Source organism: Spermophilus citellus (genome assembly GCF_964194105.1).
Source record: "Spermophilus citellus genome assembly, chromosome: 9".
NCBI classification, from domain to species: Eukaryota; Metazoa; Chordata; class Mammalia; order Rodentia; family Sciuridae; genus Spermophilus; species Spermophilus citellus.
In genome coordinates, this window is record NC_138191.1 from 49906292 (window position 1) to 49916924 (window position 10633).

The 10633-nt window shown below is 41.7% G+C and overlaps 1 protein-coding gene across 4 annotated transcripts in view; it reads right to left on the reverse strand.

Moving 5' to 3' along the window:
• The window catches only part of CDC14A (cell division cycle 14A), a 172405-nt gene extending 167561 nt beyond the window's left edge, over positions 1 to 4844 (reverse strand). For 2 of the 4 annotated variants that reach the window (XM_081307644.1, XM_081307641.1), the window contains exons 1-2: positions 4280 to 4843; positions 3404 to 3494 (exon numbers count right to left, since the gene is read on the reverse strand). In XM_081307644.1, the coding sequence (XP_081163770.1) occupies positions 3404 to 3494; positions 4280 to 4328 (140 nt within the window). In that variant the 5' untranslated portion in view covers positions 4329 to 4843. Of the gene's footprint in view, positions 1 to 3403; positions 3495 to 4279 lie in introns of all 4 variants that reach the window. The other 2 variants (XM_081307643.1, XM_081307642.1) reach the window with 2 other exon arrangements.
• Positions 4845 to 10633: the final 5789 nt, after the last annotated feature.

A 10633-nucleotide genomic window follows, 5' to 3' on the forward strand; every position in this document is an offset into this window, starting at 1 on the left:
TTTTTCTTGAAACATTCAGCAAATAATTACAGACTTACAGAACTATATAAGGCTCTGTGTTTTAGTGCATATAAACAGACTCCTTACCTTAGGGACACACACATCATGATGTGACCACCAAGACCTCTCTCCCCCACAGAACTTTCTCCACAGACAGAACCCATGTTGCTACATGTCCTTCCAGAGGCTTACAGTCTCTCCCAGTCCTCACTTCCATAGAGAAGAGCTTAAGGGATAGATTCCACTGCGTTGGTACCTCTCTCCTTTCTCCCTCTCTCCTTCAGAGTTTTCCACCTCTCTTGGCTGCTTATTTCCAGTTCCTTCCCTTGTTCTACCTGTGCAATACAGACCTTGATATCTTCCTTCCCTCCCCAGAAACTGCATCATTCTTACGATTTTATCATCTCAAGTTTGAAACTCCCAAATTTAAATACTTCAAATGTACGCCATATTCAATAATGATGTGATTATTCCTTAAAATTTCTTCAATTCCATCTGACCAAGATGGAATGCTTGATTGTCTCACCAAAGCTGTCCTACTTCTTGTTTCAGTTAGTGGCACCTGCAGGCTCACCACCCAGGCTCTTAAAAACTTCTTTGACTCTTCTTCCTCAGCTTTCCACCAATCTGCCCACCAAATCTATTGCCAAGTCACATGGTTCTTCACCTTGGATATCCCAGAATTTTTCCTTGTGGGCTCTTCCTCCCTCTCTAATCTATCTTAAATGATGCTGTCATATCAATTGTTTGAGAGAAGATGTGTCCTCTGGAACTATATGGTTTTGATTCAAATACCAGCTCTGCTACTTCTGTAACCTTGGGCAAGTTACCTAACTTCTCTGTCCTTTATTCTCATCAATGTACAATAGGATGGCAACAGCACCTGCCTCATAAAATTGTTGTGAAAACAAAATGAATTAATAGTTGTGGAGCACCTAAAACAGCATCTGGCACACTTTTAAAAACTCAGTAAATGTTTGCTATTATTTACGAATCCAGTTACACCATACCTGCCCAAAATTCTTAGGAGAGTCCCATGGTATTCCACCAGGGTTCCTCACCCAGACATTCAAGCTGTCCCCAATTGACCTCTCAGTTTCATATTCCACATCTCCCCATGTGACCTGTATACACACCAGGCAAAGCGGAGGACAGACTGTTCCCCAGAGCACACGACCTGAGTCTCCCTCCTCATCCTTGCATGCTCTCCTCTTTCTCTTCTCATGTTCCTGCCTGTTAAAACACTGTCTGTCCTCTAAGCCAGCCTTAACTCCACCATAAAGCCTTTTCTGAACCCCTCCACAAAATGCACCCACCTTCCTGTGAGTGCCTCCTAGCATGGGGGTTATCTCTCTCAGGGCAGTTTTCTTTCCTATACCTCTAACTGCAGTCCTATTACTCGCCTCTTGACTTGGAGCTCCTTGAAGGTAACATGTGCATTCATCCTTGTTTTGCTCTCTGCACCACCTTGCACAGTATAATATGTTGGGATAATGATAAAGATGGGTTGTGGATGATCAGAACCACAGCCACTGCTATGACAAGAGAGAGCAAATCCAGACAAGTACACACTGTGTCAGACTGGGTCCTCATCATTTCAAATGATATCCAAACTCACAAAATAAACCAAATAGCCTCTCTAGCAAGTCTTTCCTTACAAGATACCAGAAAAAAAGGTAAAATAGGTACAAAAAGGAATATAATTTGTAGCTAGCCCTATTATAAAACACCAACATTAAAATCACAAAAAAAATTGTCCTCATCTATCAACATTAGAATCCAAAAGCATTTTACATTGCATTTAGTTGGCTAAGTGTAATTTTCTGCTAGATCCACCGCCTAGCAATCCCAAGAGAAGTGACTCAGACTTCAATGACTGGAGCTTGTTCAATGACATATTAACAACCTCTGGCACGTTAGTCACTGCAGAACTGAACATAGTGGAACATACAAAGTCCCTACCCTCAGATTCACAGAGATCCCTAACCCCTAAACTCACAAAAGAAAAGCTATACAATGCCCAACAACAAAGTGACCACTAAGTAAACATTGCTGGCAGTGACATCATCCAGGTACACAGGGTCAGGGAGAAGGCTGTGCAGAACTCCATGCTGTCTAGGAGCAGAGCTGTAATTTGACACCAGGGATTCGACCTCTCTGCCTCAGCAACTCTGGGCATTCATGAGCAATAGCAAAGGGCTCTTTCATTCCCACTCTCACTTCAGCCATTCAAGAAGCATCCTCCTCCCAGCACCACTAAGAGAAATGTCCTGAAGACATCAGTTTCAAGAACCCCTATGACAAAGTGACAATTAAAGACTGTTTTCCCTCAAATAAAAGATAGCTCTTGAAGGTCCAGAACACTCATTCTGCTGGTACCCAAAAATCCTGAGGCAGAACTGCCAATATCTTTTTTAATAGACAAGTCCTTGGAAGCTTATTATGGCTCATTTAACTATGTTCATTCAAGTGCACATTCAGTTAAGATAACAAAAAAGTGAAATTCAGTGTTTAAATTAGAATACAATAGGCTCCTCTGATGATATACTGATACCTTTAATAAAAGTACCTAACCAAGTCAATTCAGCCTTCTTATTCCTTATTGCCTACTGCTTTTATTGAATATTTATCTCCTTTCAATTAATTTTTTACTAAGCCTAAAGCATTAAAATATCTTTTTCTGTAGACCAATGGTCACAGAAGACAGTTTCCTATTCTTATACTCTTCAAATCCTAACCCACGGATGAAAAGTAACCAAAGAAAGTAAAAGAACACTCCTATACAACCTTCCTCAAAGGCAAAGAAAATAATACCATGAAGTTCAGGGAACCTAAGTAAAATAACTCAATCAGTAATCCGTCATACAGGTAAAATCTCATAGAACTGGGATACAACTCCCTGCAGCTCATATTGTCCCACTTTCTGAAAACAAGCTACACAAACAAAACCACTTACAGTTCACAGAAACCTTGTAAACTGCAAAGCTTAAGCACAATATGCAAACTGCCCTGTACCCTGTGGGTGCCCCATAAATACTTGGCAACTGATTCACAGGCCAATTACAAAGTCTGTCAAGGATAGAGTATGTGACTTTCTGGTCCCACCTGGGCAGTGTCAGGAATCTATAGTGGTTGTTTGTTGTGTGGGTAGAAAGAATTAATATACACAGAAGTCTAAAAAGAACTGAGATGTGAACAAGTTCAAATAATGTTACTTTTCCCTGTAATTCTTCCCAAAGACCTGAGCCAAAAAAAGAAAAGAAAAACCCTGATATTGTTACCTGCACCATTAGGGAAGAAGTGAATAAAACTGCCATAAATGTGCATAGTGTCTCATTATCTAAGAGCCAACAAGCTAAACTGTTGAAAGGGGTAAAGGTGGGGGAAAACAATAGAAACTTACTTTTCATAGACCAGCTCCTCATCGATGGAGAAATAGTGGGTATTTACTGTGCTTTTTGGTCTATTCCTTAAAGTAGCAAAATATAATCGATCTGAAAGACAAGTTTAAAAGACAGAAGAAAATATATGAGAAGTAAGAAAGTGAGATGAAGGGTGGTGATAATACACAAAAGTTCAAAAATAACAACTGCTACACATAATTTAAAGACCCCATTAACACGTGGGATTCTTGCAGAAACCTGATCTCTCCCAGAAAGCAGACACAGACCCAATAGCATAATAGTTAAGAAAGGGAAGAAGAGGACCTGATGGAGAACCTCAGCTAGGGGCAGAGCGCGCCGCACCCCCCTTATTTCAGGCCTGCGGGTGTAGACAGGAGCTGCGGGTACCCGCAAAACTGGAGATGCAAGTTTGGTTCCGAAATCTTCAGACCTCAGCAGCTGCGTAAGGGGAAGAGAAGCGAGCCTCTTCCCTGCAGTTCTGCACTTCAAGAAGAGGAAGACAGGAGAGATCGGGGGTGTGGTTGGTGGTGTCCCGAAAACGGAGGCCAGCCATGGCCCGGTAAAGGCAACCGAAAGGATTCACAGGAGCAAGTTCCCCACCAGCTGCTAAGTGGAAAAGACCCGGCAGAAGCCGGCGCTGTCCCATTACCAGGGAGCTGCAGAGGGAACGAGGGACGCAAGAAAGAGAAGCCGGAAGCAAGGGGTCCTCGGGGAAAGCAGAGTAGCAAGCAGGGACCATAGCGCGCGCAACAGCTGCAGGGCACTGAGGGGCCCGGGAGAAGCCCTGGACAGGGGTTGGGACAAAGGAGCAAGAAGTGAAGAGTTGGGGGGGTGGGGGTGGAAGGGTTGAAGGATGCGGGACGGCTGCTCCTCACCTTTCATGAACTCGCAAGCCCCGATTAGTTCCCCTGACTCCGCTGCCATCTTAAGCGAGACACGCTCGGGGGAGGGCTGGGTCGTGTCCAGCTGAGGTCACCCGCCCCCGGGGGCTTCCCCACTGCCCAGGAGCCGGGAAGCTCCCAGTCCCGAACACCGAGCCTGCCCGAGGGAGGCAGCAGGCGCCAAAAGCGGAGGTGGCTGCGGGGTCAGCGCGCCGGGCGCCCCGGGGACATTCCGTGGGGAACCCGAGCCCGCTCCGCGCGGGGCGCACACGCCCCGGGCTGTGGCCGCTCCGATTCGGATCCTGCTCCTGCTGCTGCTCCGCCGCCGCGCCTGGGAAACGCAGACCAGCTCTCACGGCCGGGCAAAGTCTTCCCCCGGCTCCCAAAGTGATCATGGAGGAGGAGACGTCTGGCCAAGATCGCGCCCGTGGCTACTCGTGCGGCAGCGGGCAGGACTCCGGTGCCCGCGGGCTGGCAGCAGCTGCTCCGGCTCCTCCTTTGCCACCTCCTTTCAGCAGCAACTCTTCCTCCCCCTCGGCCCGCCCCCAGACCTTCCTCCCCGCCCTCCTTCAGCCCCCTCCACTTTCACGGCTCCGCGGCCATCCCTTAAAGAGACAGCTCCGCTCCTTACTTGGAGCCGGCCCTGCGCTCCTGTTACCAGGCGCCTTGCGGGTCACTAGGAGCCGGTTGCTAAGGCTTTGTTGCCGTACACCAATTGCTGTACAGGAAACTGAGCCCTCGGCTCAGGGGAGCAGGGCGGGGCCTCCAGGCCTGAAACTTATGAATGAAACGGTGGGATTTGAGAGTGGATGTCACCAAGGGCGCTTTTGCGGCCTCAAGGCAAGGATGACTTGGCCTCCTATCCTTTTCTGCACCTACTGTCTTCTCCACTGCAGATTTTCCTGTTTCTTTCATTCTCCTTTTCCTCGCCCATGTTCTTTTAAACTCCTGCATGCGCGCGCTTACACACACACATACACACACACTTAAAGCCCAGATCTTCTCTACCATCCACCTTACCTCTAGCTGACCTTCCGACCAACCCCCATCCACAACACTGAGGGGTCTGCGTCTTTATAAAAAAGCAAATCAAAAAGAAGCCCTATCTCCTAGCGCTTCCTTTACACATACTTGACTTTGATATAACTTGTGCTTTGTTCTCACTGGGGGGGGGGGAACATTCCCATCCGGTTCTCCACGTCCTCTTACTTGGGGCGCCACTATGAGCACAAAATCATCACAAAAGCTAAATCTTTGTATTGCTCTGGTCCGGGAGGGGGAGAGGAATTACAGCTTTGGCCAGTCTGGGCGGAGAAAGAGGAGGGGAAAGGGACTCGTCCACAAGAGAAATTAACACAAAAGAAATTCTCAGCTAAAGCGCTGCGGAGAGGGGAGGGTTCCTCCCAAAGACGCCCTTGACTTGATCTTGCGAGGCTGTTCAAACTGTTTGAACAACTTTAATGCTGGGTATCCAATGAACATGCCTAATTAGTGGGCAGTCCTTTTCATACGAAAATGGCGCTACAGACTCACTATCAGAAGAGCATGCGCTCTGAGTGCTTTCTCCCGAAGCAGAAAGGAATTTGTGCCAGTCCTTTCCAGCGCAGAGGCTGTTTACCTCTGGAGAGGAAGGGGGCGCAGAAGTGAAGAGCAACTGACAGGGAGAGCTCTGAGGCCAGAGTGTGAAGCTCAACTCTGGTCTCAGACCCTTACCATGCTTTGCTGGTCTGCGAAAGAGAAACAGGCACAAAAACACTTTGATATTCAGAAAAAATATTCAGACACTCTCAGAAATTCTAATCAAACATATCCTTGTAAGATAAAAACAGAACCCACCCTGATATTCAAATCTTTAAGCCCAGAACCAGGTAAACCCAAAGAATCACCAGAGCACCAGAGCATCTCAAAAGTTTTTAAAAGTGTGAAAGGCCTGAAAAGATGATTTGCAATGATTTGCAATGACTGCTGAAGTGCGATCAACTAGCCCGGGCTCCAGAGTTCTAAAGAACAAAGCATCTCTCAAACATGTTGTGCAAATAGTTAGTTATATTTTGCCTGATGTTTACTCTTTCAATTCTTAGTGTCAACAATAATGTTGGCCAAGTCATATGATTTTAATGACAAAATTCTAATTGAAAATCTTGAAAAACAAAGTGTATGAATCAAACAACTTTTTTTTATTTAAAAAGTTAAATAAATCCAGTGATGGCAATCTATTTCCAAAGTTGCTGATTTAAAATTCTTATAGAATCTAAATTCACTTAAATTGTCTAAGAATTTTTCACCTGAGTGTTGAGGAAAAGTGCATTACAAATGGAATTTGGGGACAGGGTATAGTTCAATGATAGAACATTTGCCTGGCACGCACAAGGCCCTGGGTTCAAGTTCAATCTTCAACTCCATACACACACACACACACACAAAAAAAAAAAAAAAAAAAAAAAAGCTGGAGTTCTCATTGAGTGCATAAATTTTTAATATCATAAATAGTCTCATGAAAAGAATGCCAAATCTACACTTCCAGAGAAGCCAATTCTGTTTGAATACTCTCTTGGTATTTCTTTAAATGAATTTATGAAAGCATTTTCTTTCTTTTTTTTTTAATTTTATTTATTTTTTAGTTTTAGGTGGACACAATATCTTTATTTATTTATATTTTTATGTGGTGCTGAGGATCGAACCCAGTGCCTCACGCATGCCAGGGGAGCGCACTACCACTTGAGCCACATCCCAAGCCCCGAAAGCATTTTCTTCCATATAATTTTCCTGCTTAGAAATTTTGGTCATGAGGAATGAATTGAGACCTATGAGATAGAAGTCCTTAAAATAAACTAAAATGAAATCCTTGGGGTTTTTTTTTTCTTTTGCATATTTATAATATGAATATTATAATGAAATTTTTGAAAGTAACAAGTCACTATAAATAATATTTGTTTTAATGTTACATTAAAGGAAAATAAATGTCAGTATGATAGATTCTCTCTAAACCAAAATCTTCTCAATGTAAGTGGCACACACACAAAAAAAAATTCTACAAGAAAAATATGAGATTGTGCACACACAGCACACATACATGCCAAGGTTCTAATGAGATCATAAAATACATTATTCTCTCAATTATCATGAGGTCAAAGTTCCTACTGGTTGTAGTTTCATAATAAAGGCATGCTTTTAGAGCTTATGGAGAAAGATAATGGAAGAAACTTCTAACCACCCAACTTCATGTAAATGTAAGGAACTGGGTTTCATTTTAAGCTACAATAAGATGTATCACTTGTAAAATAAGTACTAAGAGATTTAAGATGTTGCTCAACTGCAGAAAAAGAAGGAAATGTTACATGTAGAAATTTAGCAGGAAAGCACAGAAAATGTTTTTTGAGTTTTAAAATAACAACATGTAAGTTTAATGCAACCATTGTTCCAGTACTGCTAGAACATCCTGTAGCCCATGTTTGGGTGCTTGCAAACCCCTTAGGAAGCTCTACAGGAAGCAGCTCCAAATTATCAAACTCCTAATTCTTCCCCTTGAGGCTGTCCTGAAGGGTTCTAGTTACTCTTACACAAGACAACCTTTCAAAAATGCAATGTGGCTCCCTTGACTAACCCTTTCCATTAAAATACTCAGATTAACTTCCCCCATGGTCTTCAACCTTCCTTATGTCATATGACTTCAAGCCTCCTCACTTCCCAGTCCAGTCTCTTCTCCAATTTGTTCAATTTCTTATAAAGGGTGTCCCAGAGCAGAATGTAGGGCACTGGTGACCTGGTGTGACCAGTTTTGAGATCAGAAAACATACTGATGGAAGACTTGAATGGAGGCAAAAGCAATAAACTAAGTTTAACAAAAAGTTTAGCTATAAGGAAAAAAAAAAGAAATGTATTCTCTCTTTCTGGAAGAGGGCAAGGAAAAATGAGCTCAGGACAGTCAAAGCCCTAGACACCGAGGAGATTTACACATTCTCTTCTTTTTAAATTATCATCATTTGTTGTTAGAATACATCATTAAAACATGCTTGTTCAGTAGTGATAAGTTTAAGCAAGTAAAAGAAAATACAAAATATGTGATTTGAATTCTTTCTAGAGATTAATTTCATATTAAGTATGACAAGAAGCAGTAGAAATTCATACTGCTAAGTAATTTGAAAGAGTGTAATTAAAGTTGTTTAAATATTTTGATAATTTATTCCTTGTCTGATACAAAAACTAAATTTAAGGCAGCTTTTAGTAAAATACAGGCAGGGGCTGGGAATATCCCTCAGTGATAGAATACTTGCCTTAGCATGGGTAAGGATATATGTTCAATCCACAGCACCACAAACATAAATTTTATGTATGTATATGTGTGTGTCTGTGTGTGTTATTACAGTAGAACCAGAATACTGAAAATATATGGATTGCGTGGGTCATAAAAGAGCTGCCCATGGGCTGGGGTTGTGGCTCAGTGGTAGAGAACTTGCCTAGCACATCTGAGGCACTGGATTCGATCCCCAGCACATTAAAAAAAAAACTAAACAAAATAAAGGTATTGTGTCTATCTACATCTAAAATTTTTTTAAAAAAGGAGCTGCCCATATGCTAATACCTTGACCTAATCCAGCCAACTCTACATCACACTAATGCTGTTTTAAAATTCCAGAACCAGGAAATCAGCTGGTTAAAATTTCAACAGACTCCATGGCACCCAAGGGATTAAGCAGTGGCTGGGCCTGAGCATATGGGTGAAGGGCCATGGATGAGTGCTCAGGACTTCTAGGAAATATTGGATTTTGAAAGATTATGTAGCAAAATAGAAGAAAAAGCAGGGGGGGTGGAGAGAAACTGAGGTCCATAATAGGTAATTAATGTTAAAAAGTCACATAACTAGTTCATAGTAGAAATAAGACCATAATTTATGATTTGCTCTAATACCAACAATCTCTTTTGTTGTTATTTTGGTTTGGTTTTGGTATTTTTTAATAGGGTGTGGGGGTTTGAGATAGGATGTCACTACATTGCTCAGGCTGACCTCAAACCCCTGGACTCCAGTGATCCACCTGCCTTTACCTCCCAAGTGCCAGAATTACGGGCATGTACATCACTGCTGACAATCTTTTCTTATTTTTTTCCTAATTTTTCTATATTACATGATTTAGCCTATAAATTCTTACATTTTTGAGGTTATAAAATTTCAAACAATAACACATAGCCTAATATCTAAAAATATTTCTTCAAAATATTTAGAGAATATACTGAAATAATTTAAGCTCAAAGTGAAACAACAGAGGATACTGCATTATCTGCCACTGCTATTATTGTCATTTGGCTTCTACAAAAATTTGAATCATATGCACAAGGCCCTGGGTTCCATACCCAGCAGATCACCCATGGCCAGAGTAGTCAATAATTAGCCAGTTTGCTACCTTTTTCAAATAGGCTAGCAACTCAGTGAATTTTTTTTATTCCATACAATTTATGTATCTGTTTATTTGCCTTTCCTATTCTCTCTACAGAAGAAATAAAGAGCGGAATTTTTTCTGCAAAAATATATAAAATAATATCCTGCACTGCTCCTCACCCACCATCACCATTTCCTCAACTATGACAACCCCCACCACCATCACCTTGCTAAGAAGTATCAGTAGTGAGTTACATACATATTGCAATCTCAAGGTTTGAATATGCAGTCCCAAATGCACCATAATACATATCTCTATATATTTATAACAGGAAAATAATAACAGTTAATAGTTGTTGTTTTTTAAACCAAGCACAGCAACTTATATCTCAGTTCTCACACATCAGTTGAATTTATGTGAATCAGCTGGATACATAAATCACTTCCTTTATAGCCTGGAGCCGTGGGAAAGATAACTGGATTTATAAGTGCAAACCCAAGTTTCAGGGGTTTTCAGCTTCCTCTGTTATTAAATAGGGATTGTAACAATTTCTAACTCACAGGAATAACAGCAGGATTTAATGATAGTGTGGTACTGAGATGCAAGAGTATTACTGATATTTGTTATTAATATTAAAGCATAGATTTAAGAGATGCAAATCTATTTCCAAAATCTAATTTTCACAATTCTCAAATGAATACACCTATTTGGATCTAGGTATTAGTAACTTACTCCTAGCTAACAAAATAAGTCCAATAATATATACTCACAGAGAAGGTTTTTTTAATCAACTGAAGACAACTCCACAGGTTATAAGTTAATGTCATCTTTCATTTCTGATTGCCTCTGACGGGTTCTTCAGATATAATGGGGCCAAAAACCCCATTCAAGCATTCTCAGTGGATTCCTAAATTCCCTTGTTCTGGCTATGTTCCTTCTCTTGTTCTGTTCCAGAAGCTTGGAACACAAATGT